The sequence below is a fragment of the Lynx canadensis genome, chromosome B1, assembly GCF_007474595.2.
Source record: "Lynx canadensis isolate LIC74 chromosome B1, mLynCan4.pri.v2, whole genome shotgun sequence".
In the NCBI taxonomy this organism is placed as follows: domain Eukaryota; kingdom Metazoa; phylum Chordata; class Mammalia; order Carnivora; family Felidae; genus Lynx; species Lynx canadensis.
Window position 1 is genome coordinate 169,117,052 of NC_044306.2, and position 22,259 is coordinate 169,139,310.

The 22,259-nt window shown below is 36.3% G+C and overlaps 1 protein-coding gene across 1 annotated transcript in view; it reads left to right on the plus strand.

Moving 5' to 3' along the window:
- Window positions 1–21,138, plus strand: part of KCTD8 (potassium channel tetramerization domain containing 8) — a 265,877-nt gene extending 244,739 nt beyond the window's left edge. Inside the window, exon 2 of the mRNA XM_030313950.1 lies at window positions 20,496–21,138. Coding sequence (XP_030169810.1) covers window positions 20,496–20,956 — 461 coding nt within the window. The 3' untranslated portion in view covers window positions 20,957–21,138. The remainder of the gene's footprint in view (window positions 1–20,495) is intronic.
- Window positions 21,139–22,259: the final 1,121 nt, after the last annotated feature.

The window sequence follows — 22,259 nt, forward strand, 5'->3', positions numbered from 1 at the left end:
CCACAAATGAGACACCACCTCACACCAGTCAAAATGGCCAATATTGAAATATGCCCTGTTTTTAACCTAAAAGCTAGTTAGGAACTATTCAAATAATAAATATATTTTGAATATTTAAAATATCCACACATGTTGAATAGTTAAAATATTTGAATAAGAAAAATGATTAAGTTATTTTAACTCTGTTATTTAGAGATTTTACATCACAGTACTCATCTATTAATAAATATCCTCCTTTTATTTTCAGCTTACTACTTTTTTGGCTTGATACTTTTGTCTTCATAATTTATAGTATATTATGTTTTATTGATCACTTAAGTGTTCCATTTTATTTTTTACTTCAGTTTTTCCATGCATGCTTTGTATTTTTATTCTGTTAGTATTTTAAAATTTTTAACACATGCTTCACATATTTTCCAACAATATATAGAATTAATCAGCATCTATTCTCCTTCCCAATATCCTTAGTATACACTTACTTCCTCTCAGGCCCCTCACATTCCCTGTTGTAATCATTTGGATCTTTGTTCTAGATTGCATAATATAACCATATGTATGGGGTGCCTGGGTGCCTCTTGATTTTGGCTTAGGTCATGATCTGACAGTTCTGAGATTAAGTTCCACATCAGGCTCTGCACTGAGCATGGGGCCAGCTTGGGATTCTTTCTCTCCCTCTCTCTCTCTCTCTCTGCCTCTCCCCTGCTCACACTCTCTCAAAATAAATAAGCATTTTAAAATATATATAATCATATTTATATTATGACTTAGTGATTTCTTTTTTCAACAGTTTTTTTAGGCTCTCTGCATTCTTTCTTGGACTCAGGGGCCTTATTTTTTGAGATACAAAGAGAATATGTTCCGAAGCATACCTGAATTTCTACATGGGTATGTTAAACTGTCTATATTCAATAGTTTCGACCACAAATGAACTCATGATTTTTTTCTAATACACCTAGTTCTCTACCAGTATCTACCACCTCAATATGGCAGAACCATCCAATCTATTATGAAGGCCAGTAACATAAGTGTCATCATGATATATGTACCTTCGTCATGACGCTCTCCTTACTCACCACCAGTTCATTACTATACTCTATTGGTTTTTCCGTTCTAAATTTCTATGCTATTTTCACGTGTCTCTATCATCATTACCACCACCACTAAGATTCTACTCTAATGTGTCTTCATCCTCATCTGGAAAATAAGGAGAGGCATCTAGTTGCTATTGCCCTATCTGCCTACAGTCCCCTCCCAAGCCATTCTTTCCCATTTCAAGGTGGTGGTTACAAAAACATATTTGATCTTGTTCCCAACTTCTTCTCTGTCTTAAATTGTTTCACTGTACTCCCTTTACTCATTGCACAAATGCCAAATTTCTTTTTGGTGCCTTATAAGAACTTGAATGATCTACAACCTCTGTGGTCTAACTTGGGCCATGTTGCATAAGCGTGCTGCCTTTATTGAGTTTTACGACTTTTCATATTTGCATGCAAATGGCACCTTGCTCGTGCTAAGGTATCTTGCTTCTCTCTCCTAGTCATCCAGTACCTGCTATGATTTCTTTACCTTCGTGACTCCTTCCTGAGAGAAGCCCTTCCTTTACATTTTGGAAAACATAACTTCCTAAAATATCATGATATCCGTTAACGCCACTGTTAATGCAGTTACAGTTCAGTATTACTTTGTGTGATTGTGAAATAAATGTTTATCATCGTCGTTAGATAAATTAAACATAATTGTACATTTTACATATTTCTCCCATTGTCTGGCAAGATGTCTTCCATGTATTGACTCTCAATAAGTATTAAATATATGAATCAACAAATGAAACTTGATATTCATTTTGCCTGGAGTGTAACCTTGGCAAACTATTTCAGTGAGGACCCTTGGATAGTAAAGTATTTGTGTGTCTCCACAAATAATTCCTACATTTGAATGCTAAGATAGCTGGTGACAAGTCTCTAAGTTCAAACTACTTTTTTTTTTCTAAAACCTTCAAAGGTTTTTGACTCATGGTCTTCTAGAAATCAGGAGTAATCACTGAAACTTTTCCCTAATATTTTGTCTGTAGGATGTTTTATTTTCCTCTGGAAGTGTTTAAAATTCTCTCTTTACCTTGAAATTCTGAGAGTTCATGGAGATACATTTAGGAGGTGACTTTTTTTTTACGTTGCTTGAAAACTCAGTGACTCTTTTTTTTTTAATGCTTATTTATTTTTAAAATAAATAACATTAAATAAATATAGATAAATAACATTAAATAAAAATAAATGACATTAAAGTGGCAGAGGGGCAGAAAGAGAGGGAGAGAGAGAATCCCAAGTAATCTTCATGCCGTCACCGTACAGCCCACTGCAGGGCTCAATCTCACGAACCCGTGAGATCACCACCTGACAGAAACCAGGAGGTAGACACTTAATCACCTGAACCACCCAGATGTCCCAACTCAGTGACACTTTCAATCTTAAAAGTATGCCTAAGATACTTGATGGACATTTTTCTTCTATAATTTATTTTGTTATTATTGCCGCTGATTTCATTCTACTCTTTTTTTTTAAGGAATCCCTATTGTTTAGATATGGACATGCTGGATTGATTATTCTTTTATACTCCATCTATGTATCATTTTGCTGCAAATTCTAAGTAACTATCGTGACATTTTATTCTAGACTATTAATTTTATTTTTAGTCATGTTCGTCTATGTGCTCATTTTATCACATCCTACTTTTATAATAAAATATTTAGTTCCCCCCAAATATACTTTCTTAGTTGTCAGCTCTTTAAAGACTTAATATCCTCTCCTTTCTCTCTGAGGATTCTAAATAGAATTTTTTTTTAATTTTCTTCTAATCTCTGAACTATATTTGTTCCAGACAACAATATTTTTGTTGTTTATCAAGTCTCTCTCTCTAATGCTCTTATTTATGTAAAATGTCTATTATTTTTTTTTGTTTTCTGATATATTAATGAGTGAATGGCTAAGTTATACAGTATAGGTAGATGGCATATGCTTAGCCCAAAAGATTTTCAAGTATATTTCTCCAGCAGGACACTGTAGTGCTTAGGCTCTGCCCTACTGGGGAAAGGGGGTAGTATATGTTGACTGGATGACCTTTAGAATGTGTTGATATTTAACTAGTATATAGACTGAGGCCATCCCAACTGCATGTACACAGTACCCACTTCTTACCTGCAGTCAAATCAAGGAGAGGTTTTTTTGTTGGTCTTTTACTGGGTGGATCGCCTTTCTTTTACAAGTTCATCCATCTACCCCCTTGCTTATAGCAGACATCTGAAATTACCTTCATCCATTGAAGGAATTATCCCCAGAGAGACAGTTGATTGAGAACAGTTGGATTTTTGTCGTAGGATCAGTGCTTCTTCTGCCTTCTGTTTAGGGAAATGGATCAGCCCAGCCATATAAACAAGGCCCAGGTCTTCTGATAACTGACCCAAGATTCCTTCCATTTCTTTTAATTAATTTACTCTGGGCTTTGAGTTCTACTAAATTATTCTTTATTTTTTATTTTTTCCTGTGAGCACGTCAAGCCAATGCTTTCTCTACTCTTCTTTAGACTGATCACATCTGCTTTCTGTAACCCAGTATTTTCCCAGTATTTGTTCTGTTCATAATGGTTGTTTTGTTTTCTAACACTTTCAGGGATTTAGTTCATTTGTTCTCTCTCTTTCTCCTTCACTTCCTGGCCATAACATTTTAAAAGGTTTTATAAGAGATTGAGCAATTAAAAAACAATGGGGTGCCTGGGTGGCTCAGTCGGTTAAGCGTCTGACTTCGACTCAGGTCATGATCTCAGGTTTGTGAGTTCAAGCCCCGCATCGGGCTCTGTGCTGACAGCTTGGAGCCTGGAGCCTGCTTCGGATTCTGTGTCTCCCTCTCTCTCTGCTCCTTCCCTGCTCATGCTCTGTCTCTCTCTCTCCTTCAAAAATAAATAAAAACATTAAAAAAAAAAGTCTGCCATCTTGATTCAATCGCCTCCATTTCTTTTTCCTTCTAGACTATATTACCCTAGGGTAGAATATATTCTGTAGTCTCTATGACATCAAGCATGATGCCATATTCCCTGATGATTTTCAAAAATACGTAGTACTAATAAAAGTGATATGGGTTTAATTCATTTTTCCTTTGAGTTTTATAGAATGCATTGTGCTAAAAGGGAATATTTTTAACAAATATGTATTACCAAAAACTGAATTATGAAACAACCTTTATATTATTAATTAAATACTTAAGTTTAGACAAATTGGACATATCATATTGAAGATTTTGTTTATAAAGTTTTATTCTATGTATATGTATATATTTGCTATTATAACCAAAAAGGATAAATTAATAGAACAAATGCAATAAAAACAAACATTAATAATTCTCATTTGCTTTTTGATCTACACACTCTGAATCTTCTCAGTCTTCTATATGATCTTTGACCTTGACCTCGGAGCTCTACTTGTAAAACAGTTCACAGCACATTAAAGACAAGTGGAATAGCCAGCCATTCAAGCAAAGGAGTTGTGAATCTTTAATCATTGGCTAAACATATTAAACATATTGTCCTTCTCTAATATTGATATATAGTCACAGTTGTATTAAAATGAATCATAATGTTAGTCCTAATTTCCAATTAATTAGTGATCTTCATGTACATTTCTTGTAATTGAGAAAATGTAGCCCTAGTTTAGTTCCTTGTTATGGAAAAATTTGCCCTGAAAAGACTATATATATTTGAATTTTCATTCAAACTGTACACAAGTTGTTTAAGCAAGTTTTGTGAAGTGAGTAAATAGTGACTACCCCAGATTATATTCCCTGAACTACATGAAGTCAAAGCAGAATATTCATTTCTGTGAATCCTGTGTTCTCAGAGCTTTATGGAGAGTTCTTTAATGCATCCTACTGGGAGCAGACTCTATTACTAATGCTTCGTATATTAAAAAAATTCTATCTTCGAGCTTTAATAAATGTCTCTTAGTATATCTTGTAATTAAACATGCTTTTCCAAAAGTATTCCCAGTGCAAATTCTTCCTTTACATAGCCATTTTGATTGATCCACATAGAAAGTATTACCAGTACATCTTTTTGTCTGGTAATGGTTTCATTAACACCATTTCACAATCTTTTATTTTTAATCTGTGAGGCTTTAATGTCAGAGAGGGAGATTGATATTACTGCTGCTATTGAAATATTAGGTTTAGACTAAGTGCGCTATAAAGTGATATGAGAAGTTCAAGGTGTCTCAGTCCTGACAGAATCTACTCATTATTTAATTAGGCTCTGAAAGCTCTGAGCAGAAATTTCTGGCCTTATGTGAAAATGTTTCCTGATCAAAAGGTGCCTATCATTGAAAGGCTCAGTTTTAAAAGTGCCTAATAGTACAAATATAATTCTGATATTTTGGAAATTATAGTATCTGACAGGTCATGAGTCTTAAGATGATTCCCTCATCCTCTCTGGTTTTTCTCTGCTATAATTCTACATCTGCTTATCTAATTTCCTGATTATTTTCACCCTGTAAATTTTATAGTGGGATTCAAAACTTTTTTTTTTGAGAGAGAGAGAGAAAGAGCATGCACATGAGTGAGTGCAATGAGTGAGTGCACATGAGTGAGTGCAATGGGGGAGGGGCAGAGAGAGAGCAACAGATTGAGAGAGAGAGAGAGAATCCCAAGTGTGGCTCAAATTCACAACTGTGAGATCATGACCTGAGCTAAATCAAGAGTCAGACACTCAAACAACTGAGCCACCCAGGCACCCCTCATATCTTACTTATATATTTTTTCCTTAAACCCTATTTGCTTTTTGACCTGTGTTTATTTAATTAACGTAAAAGAACCTTTTTTTGAAATTGGCCTAAATTTTCAAAATTATGCTTTTCTGAGGATATTGCAACATAAACATTTGTTTTAAATGTGGGGAAATCTTAAATTTGATAAATAGCGATTGCCTGGTTAAAGGGCTTTGGCCCCAGTAATGGTGACAAAGAAAGGGGTTAGAAGGCATGGTCTTCATTTTCATCTGTTTAGACTTTTTAATTCATTTCTTATTAAAATATCCAGGTATGATATAAAAAAATAGTATACTGTAGATGATCTAAAGAAATTCTAACACTTAGGTAAAGTTAAGCACTTTTATTCTCAGATTTTTATAGCTGTGCATCACGATTTAATCTTATCAGATTACTTAAAGCTCCTGAGTAATTGTAGCTCTAGTTTACAGTTTTAGAGAAGCTGATTTAAACAGCATTTTCAGGTTTTTGAAGCAGTGTATCTCAGAGCTTAACTCAGCATAAGCTCTGAAGTCTGGCAGGTGAACCTCTGAATCCTGTCTCTGCCACTCCTAAATGTGACCCATCAAGTCACATAACCTCTCTAAGCCTTGGTTTTCTCGTGAGTAAAAAAGGCATGATAGGCCCTTACTTTATAAAGTTATTGTGAGATGTAAATGAGATGCCATGTATAAGCATTTAGCATGGTGCCTGGCCCATAGTAAGTGTTCAATAAAAGTTCGATATTACTATAGTGTTGTACTCACTTGGGAAAATATGAACTAAGAGAAACGGTCCTGGTTGCATTACTTTGTTTTCCTCAGCTCATTATCTCCTTTAACTACTGGCTACACAGAAAAAGATGGCATACAGTGATGGCGTGAAACACTTATTTCACTATAATACATCTTGCTCTCTGCATTTGACCATACTTCCATAATGAAGTATATATTGGCTTGTGGGTCTGTGTGTATCTTTGTGTTACACACTTATTTACTTCTTGAGATAGATCTTTTCTCCCAGGACATAGGAATCGATGAGGAACTTAGTATAGGACAATGGTAGTATTTTATCCACACTAGTCGCAGGTTCTAAGGCAGGGATGGGAGCCCATGGCCCTGTTAAGTAAAATAAAAGTATATCCCTGAGATTCCTTAAATAGTGTATATTCCTATTATAATGATATGCTCATAAATGCATACTGATTTTATAGTTTCTATAAATTTCTCCCGATTTTCTGATCAGTAACATAAAGTGTACATTAAAATTTTAACTTTATGCATTTACCATTAAGTTTTAGAGTTCTCCAATGACAATACAAAGAACATATAACTCACCTTGCTTAAGCAAAGAGCTTCAGTTACACTTCAAAGTTATGTGCATCTAATCAAATACCTAAACAGGTGTATTAAAATGATTTTTCTGATAAGATTAATATTTTATTTGGTCTGAAATCCTTGTCTAACAGGTGCAGCTGGCCACCTATTAGAGGGATTATGGAGTCAGACACCCAAACTCTGTTAAAACTTGCTTTCTGCTCCTATTCTCATCTGGTATAATTGGGGCTGGGAGACTTAGTCATTGGCAGTCATATCTGAGAGCTTTTTTGGCCAGATACGTAAAAGCCTTCTCTTTCTCTCCCCTCATCAGTGGTTTATTGTTCTAGGGATTTCCTGTTATTAATCCACCCAGATTACTTGCCTCCCAGCCCTCATCCCTGACTTAGATTATGGACATCGTTGGTAAGGCATTATGATTGGCTGAGTCTACCTTATAAACCCATGCCTACAGCCTGGGGCTTGGGGTCTGTTATATAAGATAGATAGGATCACCAAATGTATTCTCAGACAAACATACACACACAGCCAATAAAGACTTTACTCAATTTAGGGTACTTGGTTTGAGCATCAGACTCTTGATTTCAGCTCAGGTCATGATCCTAGGGTCATGGAATCGAATCCCAAATCAAGCTGAGTGTGGAGCCTTCTTAAAACTTTCTCTCTCTCTCTCTCTCTCTCTCTCTCTCTCTCTCTCTCTCTCTCTCTTTCTCTCTCCCTCTCTCTGTCTAAAATAAAAAAAATACTCCATTTATTTAAGTATGGTACAAAATAGAAATCAACCTACAATTTACAGATGTGAAGAATTGAAGAATACATGTAATAGGATGATATCAATATCTCCAACTTGGCTTAAATAGAGAATGGAAGCAATAGAAGAATGAGTTTGAGAGTTTAAGTTAAGAACACACCATAGAGAGTCTTATTCATGGGGCTAGGAGATTTGGATTGTTGTGGAAAACCTTTGATATTCTCTGAGAACAAATACTGTAATAAAAGCTATGTTTCAGTGCTTATGTAGCTGGGATTTTAATATGGATTGTAGGAGGTTGATATTAGAGATGAAAAGATCTCTAGAATGTCATTTCAGTAGATTCAGGAAGAGGTTAGAAGGTGATTACAATAGACTCAATACGAGTTAATGAGGATCACAACTGTGGGGAGGAGACTGAAATGAGGGAATGACTGTGACATTATCAAAGTATGCGCGACAGGATTAGGTAGGTGGCTGTTACATGAGCAGGAAATCAATGGGGGGGGGGGTAGGGATAGAAATAATGCAGAAGACTCTGAAAGCTGACTGATTACAAAGATTGTACTGCTTTTATAAAAAAGAAAAATAGAAAGCATGAGAGGAGGAACTCGTTTACAGGGAAAAGAATATTGAGTTCATTTTTTTGCATGTGGTATTTGAAGCTTAGGAAATGTCCCAAAGGCAGTCAACTCATGGTGCTAGAACTTCACGGAATGATCAGGTGCTAGACATGTATGTGGACAGACAGTTCTCTGGTTATGTAGATATACCACGTGTATATATGTGTGTAATATGATGTGTGTATATAATACATAACATATTTATATATACCGTGTGTGTGTATATATATATGTGTATGTGTGTGTGTGTGTGTGTGTGTGTGTGTAATATGTGCATGAGGGTAGGTGAGTGTGAGTATATGTGTGTGTAGAGAGAGAAAAAGGGTATTTTGTGGGAACATTACTTTGTAGGATATATTGGGATGTGACATTAGGAGACTATAAACCTCATTGCAAATAATGGTTAATTCATATAATTGGAGAAAACAGACTAGAGATGATAACAGTTTTCTAAAATCTTATGGGCTATTAGTTGAAAGAGAAATAAGATGACAATCTGGCAGCACTGCAAAAGATTGTCTTTTATTTTATTTTATTCTATTCTATTCTATTCTATTCTATTTTATTAATGTTTATTTTTGAGAAAGAAAGAGAGCATGAGCAGGGGAGGGGTAGAGAGAGAGGGAGAGAGAGAATCCCAAGCAGGTGCCATGCTGTCAGCAAAGAGCCCAATGTAGGGCTCGAACCCATGAACCGTGAGATCAGGACCTAAGCCGAAATCAAGAGTCAGACAGTTAACCAGCTGAGCCACGCAGATGCCCCAAGAGATTGGTTTTTAATAGAGAAACTTAGATCCTGTAATGCAAATCAAATAACATCCAGTTGTTAAGGATAATATTTTCACTTAAATAAATGTCATAACTTAACATCCACCGGGGGCCAGACATCAGACTAAATAGACTTGTATTAGTTTCCAGTGGCTGCTATAACAAATTACCACATCCTTTGTGGCTTAAAACAACAGAAACTTACCGTCTCACAGTTCTAGAGGCCTGAAGTCCAAAATCACTCTGACTGGGCTAAAACCAAGGTGTCAGCAGGAACTCCCTGCCTCCAGATGTTCTAGAGGAACCTCTGTTGCTTGCCTCTTACAGCGTCTTCCTGGTGGCTGCTGGCACTCCTTGATTTAATACTGCATCATTTCAATCTCTGACTTGATGGTCACACTGATTCCCCTTTCTCCATGTGTACTAAATGTCCTTCTACCTCCCCCTTGTAAGAATACCTGTAAGTGACTTAAGATCTAATTGGATAATACAGAATAATTTCACCATCTCAATATCCTTAATCACATCTGCAAAGATTTTGTCATACAAAGTGACATCTACAGGTTTCAGATATTTGGAACTGATATATTTTGGGGGGGGGCTGCTTTTTAGCCTAGTCTAAGGCTGTTCCTCACATACATCTTGACTTAAAGCAACTCTAGGAGGGAGGCACCATATTTTTTAAATATATATTTTAAGTGTATTTATTTATTTTGAGAGAGAGATAAGGGAGAAGCAAAGAAAGAGGGAGAGAGAGAGAATTCCAAGTAGGTTCTGCACTGTCGGCACAGAGCCCAACACAGGGCTCGAACTCACGACTGTGAGATCATGACCTAAGCCGAAACCAAGAGCCAGAAGCTGAACCGACTGAGCCACCCAGGCGCCCTGAGGCACCATATTTTTAATCCTTCTTAAGCAGGATACGAAAATGACCTTGGAGATGCCCATAGCTACATATAGCTAGTAAGTGTCAGAACTTCACTTGAAACACAGTTTTGCTATTTCCAAAGGTGGAGCTTTTTTTTTCTTTTTTTTTTTTTTTTTACCGTCACACAACTTCACATTAAACTCTGTTCTGAGCTTATATGCTTCCATTTTCCTTTCACTGTAGTGCTTTTGCACGAAGCTGCCTCCATAATAGGCACACTTTTATGAATCTCAAAGTGAAAAGAGGTGGCACTCACATTAAATAGTATGGCAGCTACAAAATGTTACATCTCACTGACCATTGTTAGAAGTACTTGAAAGTACTTACTGGCAGGCAGACACTCAAGATCTGAAGAGATCTGACAAATAAAAATCCCTCAACTGTGACTTTCTGTCTGCAGTTGCTACTGCTTCTAGAATCCAAGAGTATTACCCTTTTTTTTTTTTTGCCCCGTCACAACCTCTTCTTTCCCTGTTGTTGTCAAGAGTTTTTTCTCAAGCCTGAGGCAGCTGTTTAGTATTTATAATAGGCAATGATAATTTACAGCCAGCATGGTTTTATGTTCACATAAATGTGTTACACACACAGCACATCGTAAGTGTACCCCCAGCCTATATTTACAGAGCGCCTTTCTTTCCCCTCCCAGGGCCATCAGATGCGTTGTAGATACAACCTCTCATTAATCCTTGCCAAGCACCATGTAGGTGTTATGATCCACAGTTTATGGATGTGGAATAAGCAAGAGTAGGCTTGTGTTCACAAATGTGAAAAACAGGCAAATTATCCCTCTTATACAGAATGTGACTGTGCAAAGGGAGGTCATTAGAAGGTGACCACCTAGGCAGGTGGAAAAACACTCTGATAATATCAATTAATAAGGATTGACATATTTGGAAGTGGGAACCTGGAAATAGACAGGTTCTTAATGACAGGGTCCAAGATAAGTGTGAGCATCTTAATGGAGGGTTTTTTGCGTGGGGGTGGAATTGAAGGGGAATTTATTTATTTATTTATTTAAACACAAAAATAATGAATGTGCCACAGAATTCTAGCTCCCATGAGTGAAATGTGGAGGGATGTTTTAAATGTAGACCTCTTACAAGGTGTCTATAACCATTTCGCATGTGATAGAGCTTCCAAAGGGGCAAGTGAATATTTAGATGCAAGAATCCAGTGCAATCACATAAGTGATGTGGAATTCTTCTGCAGAGAAAAGGAGATAGATTTTCCTCATTATTTATGGTTCCCAAATTATTTCCTTTTAATAATCTCAAAGAAATAATATAGGAACCTTCCCAAAGGAAGATTTTTGAATAATTAGAGAGACTATAAGGTCCATCTTATAAATCACTGCCAAAGGCTCATCTCCTTTGTTTTTTGCTTGTTTTTGTTACACTTGGTAAGCTTAGTTATACTTGGGTTTATCTTTTTTAGTTAAAAGAAAACAGAAAAAAAAGAAGCTCTTGGGGAATAAAATAAGTCCCTGTGTGTTTAGACATTCTTTTGTAGGTAATACTAATTTTATTTAACTCAATTCTATAAAGAGTTACTGAATTGGTGTGAGCCCAGTCATGGGGTGGTGCTTCAGGAATTTCTGTTACTAATGTAACAGAAATACACTATAGTGTATTCTGTACACTACAGTGACTAATGTAGTTTGTATGTGTGTATTTGTGTGTGTGTGTGTGTGTATGTGTGTGTGCATGTGTTGTGGGGCAGAACACAGGGATGAAAGTTAAAATTAGCATAGAAGGGATTATTATTTAAGACCAAATAGGCTCAGTACTTTGAGATAGATTCAAACAAACTGCTCAGGGTCATTAAGAGAGCAAGAGATTATATCCAAATGTGAGAATGGAAGGTTTTATGCTGAAAACACCATTTGGAGCAGGTTCTGAAAGGTATGGAGCAAGGAAGGAATACAGTCCAGTCGAGGGGGGGAGGAAAACCGACATGAATCGAGCAAGGCGTTTACCAGAAACAACAAGTATATTTTGGCTACTATATGGGGAGCACTACAAGGTGGGCGGGGATAATCATGTGGGTCACACTGAGGACAATCCTCAATGTCAAACTGTGGTATTCAAGTTTTGTTCTGTCTGCAGAATGAGCCATTTAGAAGGTTTTGTACAAGTGAGATACTTGATGAAATTAGACTTCAGGAATATTTATTCAGCAATGTTGCCAAAAGGGTTTGAAGTGGGACCAAAGTGACATCAGAGAACTGGTTAAGAGACACAGTAAGAAGTGATGAGAAACTTGTTATAAGTTGTGGAAATGGGAGCAGAAAGGAAGGAATTGATTCAGGAGCCACTGTAAGGGTAGAATTAACAGGACCTGGAAGTAATGGGAAATAAAAAATGAATCCATTGGGTAGCCAAAGGTGACCTGGGGTGTCATCTACAGAAATAACTAATAGGAGGACGCAGATGTGTAAAATGGAAGGCAATAAGACCACTTTTGAAAACCTCCTCAAGTATATGTTCAATTAAACATATATTTTCTCCCACTTTTTTTTCCTAATGCTACATTACATTTACTTACTTTATTAGCACATTAGGTGCCATGACAAAACAAATCAGTTCCTGAACTGAGTGATATAAGGAAACAGAAGATACAGTCCCTGCCCTCATGGAAACTATAACCATTTTGAGGAAGAGAGGACACCATTGGGATAGATATCTGTATGGGGTTGATGGGAGCTTTCTTAACACTTGATGGTCATCTTGGTGAACATTTAGGAACCTAAAAGAAACTGAATGCTCAATTGGTAATGAATGGTAGAAACTGTAGAAATTCAGGGAGGTGAAGATCAGTTTATTAATTTGCTCAAGCAATTACTCTGATTGAGGCTTCATAATAGGCTAGAGAGGTAGTTTCTACCTTTAAGGCATTTACAGTTTAGGGCCGGGAGACATACTGTAAATAAATAGGTACAGTAAAAAGTTAACAGGTACAGGATGGATCAGAAGAATGGACTAGTGACTAATCACGTCAAGATGTAAAAAGGAATAGTGCAGTGTGTTTATCTTTTCACACACAGTGGACAGTAGAGAGAGATAGTAGAGACTATAGACAGTAGAGACTATAGAAAACATAAAGAAGAGTTTAATTTTTCTCATGTAGAAACTAATTTTTATTTTTTCAAATAGCCCTTTACTCTAAGATGAACCCATCTCCTATGTGAACTCTAAATTTCAATGAAGTGTGAGAATTTAACCGATGAATGAAAACTAATGCCCACTCCTTAGATCACTCCAATCACAATTTAATGCTACTCCCTCCTCCTGTCCTAGTCAAACTTCAGATACAGCTGCATTACTGTCACCCTAAGCCTGACCTGTGTGTGTGTGTGTGTGTGTGTGTGTGTGTGTGTCCTTCCTCTTGTAACTAACACTATGCCTGGTACACGGTAGGTGTTCAACAAATGTTTAGCAAATCAAAATGGAGTTTTTTCCCTTTTGATTCAACCGCTTAATACTTAGAGACATGTGGTGCTAATATTTAAGATGGATTGTTTCATTCTGTTCAAGTGCCACATAACCATTCGCACACCATTGGATTTAGTACTACTAAAGGGTAATTTCCCTTCTGGGAATTGTGCCTGTTGCAGATATAATTTACATATTCTGTCTTTTTTATCATCACTAGGCAGGTAAAGAGATTAAAATAGAAGGTTTTTTCAAGTGTGCAGTTGTACACATAGACTGCCTTTGGAAATGCCTGTGTATTCCCAGAAAAAATATGGAATCCCTCTTACTGAACATGCCCATGCCCAGAACTACCCAGAAATCACTTGTCTTTTTTGAAGATGAAAATATTAACATTTAATTTCTGTACTACACTAGCCACCCAAATGACTTAGACAAGCTGTAATTTCCGCCCTTTCGTATCAGTGCAATAAAATTCAATGGAATTAATTGAAAGCCCTGTTTCGCCCTATGTTACAATTTTGGCCCATTGTGATACTTTCAATTTATTTTATTTTGTTTAATGTGATGTTTTTACTACTGCCTTTAATTCACACATCTTAATAACTTAAAAGAGAGCTTTTGTGCTTTATTTTCTCAAATAAATTCCTTTTCGGGCATGAAAATTTAATACTTCATAGCCTCTCAGACCTATTGTGGAGAACGTCACAGAGGATTGCTTCAACATGCAGTATCTCCTTTCTGATTATAGCCCTGTGACTAGGTATTACTATATTCTTATTTCATTTTTATCAGACACAAAACTGAGGCCTAAAGAAGCTGGAAGACACCTGCACTTTATGTGTCCGTAGGTAGCCTGTGTAAAGCCAGAATTCGAGTGGAAGTATGTGGGTTCTTCTGTTAGCCCTCTCAATATTCAGATAAACAAATAGACCATGCTATGGCCAAATAGCATGGGTTGTTTTTGCTAGTCGTAGTAATTAACGTTTTGGGCATTTATACATGCCAGGCCCCTCCTAAATGCTTTACATGTGTTAGCTCATTTAATCCTTGCCACATCTCCGAGAAGTTTAAATGTAAGGAAGCAGAGGCCCAAAGAAACTCACCCAAGGAAGTCACACCTGGTAAGTTGTTAAACTAGGATGTGAGCCCCGCCAGTCTGCACTGTGTTGCTTTACATGTTATTCTCACTGCTGTGTTTCCACGACAGGAACAGAGTTAATGAAACAAACAAACAGCAACAACAACAAAACACTGATAATGTCTTCTAAACTACACTTCCTATCAGTAAACTTAGAGAAAGTTATCCTTGAACCCTGTACTGCTGTGAAGTGCTTTAGGGGAAATTGAATTTGTTTCCACATTTTAAGAGGTAATTTTTATTAATGGTAACTCTTTAGTGTTTGTTATATGTTAAAATCTGATTAGAATTTTATTGCCTGGAAAATCCCTTCTTATTCATTATATAATTTAGAATTACTGAAATTTATACCATAAAGGATCTTAGGGACAAACCCCAACATTTTAACCAAAAAAAAAAAAATCAAATTTTAGAGTGGTTACATGATGGGCACAAAATACTTTCTTAGAGTGGCTTAGCCAAGCTCAAACACAGACCTTCCGGGCCTTTCCCACATTGAAAAAAAATGTGAGTGTAATAAATGAAGATAATGTGTGTGTATGCGTGTGCATGTTGTACACTAACTGTTCCTTAAAAAATAAGGAAAAATTGAAAAATAATAATTGTGGAGAGGCATGCATGACCTAGTTAGCTGACCTGCAGGTAAGTCTGTCATTACCACTGAAAGATGATCAACTCCTAGATGAAAATCCTAATCTATTTAATGTGAAATAGCCAAATGAAAAGATTTATCCAAATACTTTTTAGAAAGTTTCTAGGTATACATATGTAATGTATACTTATAAATAATCAACTCCTTTTAAAGATTAAATCCTCAATAAGTTAAAGATTGGCTTATTCATTGATTTGTTGCTTATTCTAATAATTACTGGTGAACTTATTTATGTGATGGGAGAAAGCCCACCAAATCATGTTTCATTTTCTTTTCTTAAACTAAATCCAATGCGTGCTTTAAGTCGGGACCAAAATGCTTTTAGGAAGGTCATTTAGGTATATGTTTTATTCTATTACTAGTTGAAGAGACCACAGAGAAGTTTCTGAGACATATGCTATTCCCATATATGCAGGACTTAGTGCTATTTAAATTACTTTTCATCTTGTACTTAAAGTATTTCATGTGGCTTTGGATCATTGAATGGAATGATATAAAATAAAAGTTTTAAATTATCCCTGGAAGTCTACAATTAGCAGGCATTCCCAAGCAAACTAAGAAACTTGGGGCACTTGGGTGGCTCAGTTGGTTGAGCGTCCGACTTCAGCTCAGATCATGAACTCACAGTCCATGAGTTCAAGCCCCGTGTCAGTCTCTGTGCTGATAGCTCAGAGCCTGGAGCCTGCTTCAGATTCTGTGTCTCCCTCTCTCTCTGCCCCTCCCCCATTTGTGCTCTTTCTATCAAAAATAAGCAAACATTAAAAAAAAGAAAACTAAGCAACTAGAGTAAATCATTATTTCCTCTTAATTTATTTAAATTTTCTTAAATTTCATGTCATAAAAAACCTATAAATCATTGTTATTTTATCTTAGCCCCAATTTGAATCCACTAAGTTATCAGTAATTACTTAAAGTATGCTTAATCAAATAGCAATAATAATACATAATATGTTATGCATTATCAAAAATTCTGACATCAATTAAAAGGAATCTATTTGTTACTCCCATTGATTTACACAGAGAACTGTCATAGTATTCTGTACATTCAAAAGTGTGGACAAAATAAAGTTAAGCACTTTTCTTTAAGTCATAATATAAACATCTGAGCCACTTTGGTCTGCTGATGTGAGCCCACATTACCTAAAGGTAGCTTATGAAACGGAAGGAATGAAAAACACAAGTGTATATTTGTTTCTGGTTAATATCTGTACCTATTCTAAGTTCTTAAAGAAAAAGAAAAAAGAAGCTCCTAAGATAAATTCAGGTTCCCACTTCCTTCTTTTCAGAGTTTAAAATCTATAGTGGGAGATACTCTAAAGTGTCCATGCATTTCAAACACTTAATGTTATAAAATATCATAAAATAGACTTCGAACTTCACCAGAGCACCTGCTATGAACTTCCTCTAGATCCAAACACAGTGCCTGGAATATAGTGGTAACTCAGTACAACTCCATTGGCCAAACTGATTAATGCCTTCTTTAAAGAAGTCTTCCTGGATGTTCTGTCTTATACTACAAAAGCAATTCATTTGCAACATACATACATATATTGCATCTGCTGTATTGTGGGGTTTCTATATGTGTCTGTGTGTGTATTGGAAAGACAGGGAGGAAGCTTATTTCCATGAATAAATTGTAATGCCATTAGGCATAATAATAGTTTGTAATTTATTTAGCTAACACTTGGACTTTATGTAACTCTGTACCCTCCCTAGCATATGTCTTTCAGCATCTTCCTTCCAGTGAATCAAAATGGAATGAAGCATTTGCTCTGGTGGTACCTACTACCCTTTCTCTGTCCTGTTTTCCACTCTGATGTTATTACTTTTCTGCTTTGGTATATTTATCAAATGGTCTATTCCCCTGCCTCTTAACAGAAAATGATTTCTCATCATTCAATTATCCTTAGATATAAATTGGTTTTCCCAGGCATTTGCAGTTAATCCTTTAGTCATTATTGGGAACGAAATCATAGATTCTTCTGTAGGGATTTCAGGTTGAAGTAATGAAGGAGATTGACAGGAAGGGTAAAGAGCATTTATTGATATCCTATTTTGGAGTGGCCTAGTGGGCATCATGCTAGTTTGAGGTCACACTCACCCATAAAGATAATTATATAAATAGACTCTGCACCTCCTCCACCACCCAGAGCTCCTTCAGCAAACTCAAAATCTCCTGAGATGGCCTGGAAATCAATGATACACTCTCATTGTTGAGATTTATTGCACTACACCCTTTTGTAGGGTATTTCAATTAATCTCAAAATAACCCTATGAGGAAAGTACTACTACCCCATTTTACAGATAAGAAAATTGAGGCTTAGCAGAGCTATGTATCTTGTTCAAGGCCACAGGACTATTTTCCAGAGAACTAGAATTTGATTCCAGGTCACTAGGACTTTAAACCCATATCCTTTTATTTTTTTTTTTTTTTAATTTTTTTTTTTCAACGTTTATTTATTTTTGGGACAGAGAGAGACAGAGCATGAACGGGGGAGGGGCAGAGAGAGAGGGAGACACAGAATCAGAAACAGGCTCCGAGCCATCAGCCCAGAGCCTGACGCGGGGCTCGAACTCACAGAGTGCGAGATCGTGACCTGGCTGAAGTCGGACGCTTAACCGACTGCGCCACCCAGGCGCCCCATAAACCCATATCCTTTTAAATATTATTGCCACTAAAATCTGATGTCACTAAAATACTGATCCTATAAGTAATGCTGGAAAAGATGGTTAGTTCCGGTGTGGGTCTAATAGTCAGGGTCCCAGAAGAAAGAGAAGGGATATCGTATTGGGTAATTTTAGGAACGTTAATTACTGACAGTTTACAACAGAGTGGCAATACCCTCATGTCGATTACAGTGGACATGGTTAACGCTTGTCGACCTGAAGATGTGAACCTCTGTTTAATAGAATATGGAAATAGGAGTGGAAGAGGGAGGGAGAGAGGGGAAACGTGGAGAGAGTTGCTAGACAGGGCTATGCCTCCTAGTCCGGGAAAGCACCCAGGTCAGAGAAATCTTGGGGGTGGGATGGGGCGAGGGCATGGTCTTGCCAGTCTTTGTCACTGGCTGAATTCAACTGAACACCAGAAGGCAAGGGAGTCTGAGGACATAGTTTGTGCCCATCAACCACTAAGGACAGAGGAGTGTTCAGAATGAACCTGAATAAGGCAACAAGGAATGCTACAAGTGTATCTTCTCTGTCCCCATCCCTCAGATCCACTCCCATTCTCTCTTAGCATAAAAGAAAACGACAGAGGCTTAAAAAAAAACTGCTTGTTTTTGTGTTCTTTAATTCATGGTTGCAACGTTCTTGAAATGTATTACTATGCTTTCTTAGTAAGCTTTCACAAGCATCAGCATTTCTTATACTTTTACTGTATTGCAAACGAAGTATGAAATATTAGTTAAGACCTTCCCTCAAATAGGTACATATTCTTTAAGGGTTTCTGTTTGTTTGCTTTTGGTTATGTCAATTGAGATATAGTTTACCTACCAAAAGACACCCATTTTAGTTATAAAATTCTATCAGCTTTCATAAATGCCTACAGTCCTATAACACTACAATCAAGGTATAGAGTTTTTCCATCATTCCAAAAAGTTCTTAAGTATTTTAAATCTTTAATCCTACCCAACTCAAACTTCATCCACTCAAATGTTCAGTATCTCCTTTTGTTTCTTCTGATTTTAAATGGGAAAATTGGCAATGACACCCAAGAGCATGTTGCCCATAGTACATGCTTTTATGAAGAGTATTTTTTTTCAATAAAGTTGGTTTGTTTCCTCACTTTTCTGAGTAGTATAAAGTATTCATACTGCTTATGAACTCATTTAATTATAGTAGAATGAGGAAAGGTTCATAATTTTGCTACAGGTTGAAATCACCTGGATCTATTAAATGGCCCGATGGCCATTAAACTAGGGTGCCATCTCATTAAACTAGGATGTCTGGGGTTGAGACCAAGGCATCAATAATCTAAGCTTTCCAGGTAATTCCATATGTGGCCCAGGTTGAGACCCTATGAATTAGACCAATTGTTCTCAACGCTGTAGAATCGTCTGGGCAGTTTTGCTTAAAAACACTGATGCCTTTCCCCACTCCCCATTCTGATTTATATAATGTGTTTACAAAAGTTGACTACAAGAGAAAAATAAGATTTGAATAACCTAGTTTTCAGTGGTTGGGCTTTAGTTAATCAAGGTTTTATTATAGTTCTGGGTATCTGGTAGTGTTCAGTAAATGTTAAATGGAAGTCCTAATCTCACAGCAGAATCAAAAAGAATAAGATATGCTCCCACTTGAAAATAAACCATTTGTGTGTTTGAAATAATTATCTTGGCAAACTATCACTTTCTGAAAATTGTCCTCCTAGGCAATTTACCTCAAATGATAAGCCTTGTATTTTAAGAAAATACTATATTTCTGCTGGATTTTTCACCATAATAATAGGCACCTATATATCTTACATCACTTTCATAACCCTCTTCAAGGAAATACTGGAAACAAGATTAAGAGACTGAGGATAAGATTTAAACCAGTCTCCCACTTGGAAACATAAACAATGCTGTTGGACCTCTGGCCTCAAGAATATGGCTACTTTGTAAAATAGAGCAATGGTACTTTCTGCTTTTATAGTGGCAAAATATATACACAAAAGACTCCTAGCCCAATAATTAGAACCGAAATGAACAAAGTGTCTAATGAAACAGGTATGGGACTAACAAAATATTTACATATGATATCTGGTTGGATTTCAGGATCTAGTAACTACAATAACAAAAATCGTTTTAGTATAAAGTTATTGATGATCTATTCTGGCAGAAATACTCACTTAAGAAAACCTCCCACACTTGATTGTATAAATAATTAAACAGGATGCTGCATGTTTCAAGGTGCATTACTAGACCTAGGTGTTGTATTCAATCCCTCAAATATAAACGGATACAACATAGAACATTTTTCTAAGATAAATATTCTTGGTTTAAAATTTTAAAAATATAAAGCTTATTTAATTTAACCTTCCCGCTTCTTATTTAGTTGTTCTACTTTTTCTTTTTTCTTTTTTCTTTTTTTCTCATTTTAGGACCACCTCAGAAGATAGTGTCACCTAAACAAGAACATGAAGATAGGAAACATGACAAAGTCACAGATAAAGGCAGTGAAAGTGGGACTTCCTGTAATGAGCTCTCCACTTCCAGCTGTGACAGCCACTCAGAGGCGAGCACTCCCCAGGACAACCCACCCAATGCCCAGCAGGCGACAGCTCACCAGCCCAACACCTTAACATTGGATCGCCCTTCCAAAAAAGCACCTGTGCAATGGATGCCCCCACCCGACAAACGCAGAAACAGTGAACTCTTTCAGACACTCATCAGCAAGTCCCGGGAAACAAATCTGTCCAAAAAGAAAGTCTGTGAGAAGCTAAGTGTGGAAGAAGAAATGAAAAAGTGTATTCAGGATTTTAAAAAAATCCACATTCCAGATTATTTTCCAGAGCGCAAACGCCAGTGGCAATCTGAACTGTTGCAGAAGTACGGGTTATAGTAATAGTCACATTCCTGCAGTATTTCAATGACATTCGATGTTCACTACGGTGTCGCCACCTGACTATATCCTAACAACGGTCAGTGTGATTCTTGCTGCTCTTCCTTTTTGTGAACAGTGGATGTGGGACAGTATTTTCTTTCATTCTTTTTTGTTGTTGTTGTTGTTTTTAGAAGTATGATTTTGAAAAGAGAAAATAAATAAATAAATAAATAAATAAATAAATAAATAAATGTTTAACCAAAATGGCATATCGTACTCAAACCATTTGCAAGAATGAAAGTAAAATGTGCATGATCCAGAAGCTTAGAATCTTGATTTTTTGAACTGTGGTCAGCTGGATATGTTTGTCATTTTGTAACTCACCGAAAACAAATCATCATATCACTCCAACTAAAATGACAATATGGATGAAGCAACATCAAGTAAAATGTTAGATGATGGTTTTGGGACCCAAATCCAAAACTGTTTAAATGTTAATGCAATAAAACAAGTATTATTTTTGCATGAACACAATGTTACAAATAAATCACATGACATAGGGAAGATCTGTTTGTTGCTTGGAAAGAAAATTACAAAAAAATAAAGTAAAAAAAAATGTTTCAGGCAAAGCCTATAAATGTAAACTGTCTAAGAGATTGATTTTATTTGTCTGGATCTGTGACTTTTTGTGTATGTGTATGGTGTTCTGTATGTTAAGATGGTGTAAATATGCCTTATGCTGTTGTGTTATGGCACTGACATTCATCTATTAATGCTAGTCATGATTATTTCTGTGAAATGAGTCCTTACATCAGGCTGTGAAAATTGGTATAATAATGCTCTGAAAGATACTATTATCATGTTAATCAAAATAATTGAGGGAAATGGTAAAAAGCTTTATGTATTTATTAAAAAAAGGAAATATATTGGAATTACTTGATTTCTATTGACTCTTCTTTGAAAATACTCAATTGTCACATTGTCTTCAATATTCCTTTAAAATCTCAAGCTGGAGAATGATTTCGTTCAACCATGATGTTGACAGGTTAGAGTTTTAACATAAATCAAAATGGAGTCCAATCCAGATAGCCCTGGGATTGATTAATAAACCCTTAGCCTGCAAGAGAAAAAGACTTCATCTAAGAATGCACTAAAATTTTATTTTAGCTGACAACCAGATTGAAAGCTTCCCCCAAAACAATTGGGAAGTTACCTCTTGCAAATTAAGAGACAAAAACGTTAATAGCAAGCTGAAAGGTCAGCCTGAATGACAAGTGATTTCTTTCTGATTGCATATGTGGAAATAAGCTTTCACAGTTTT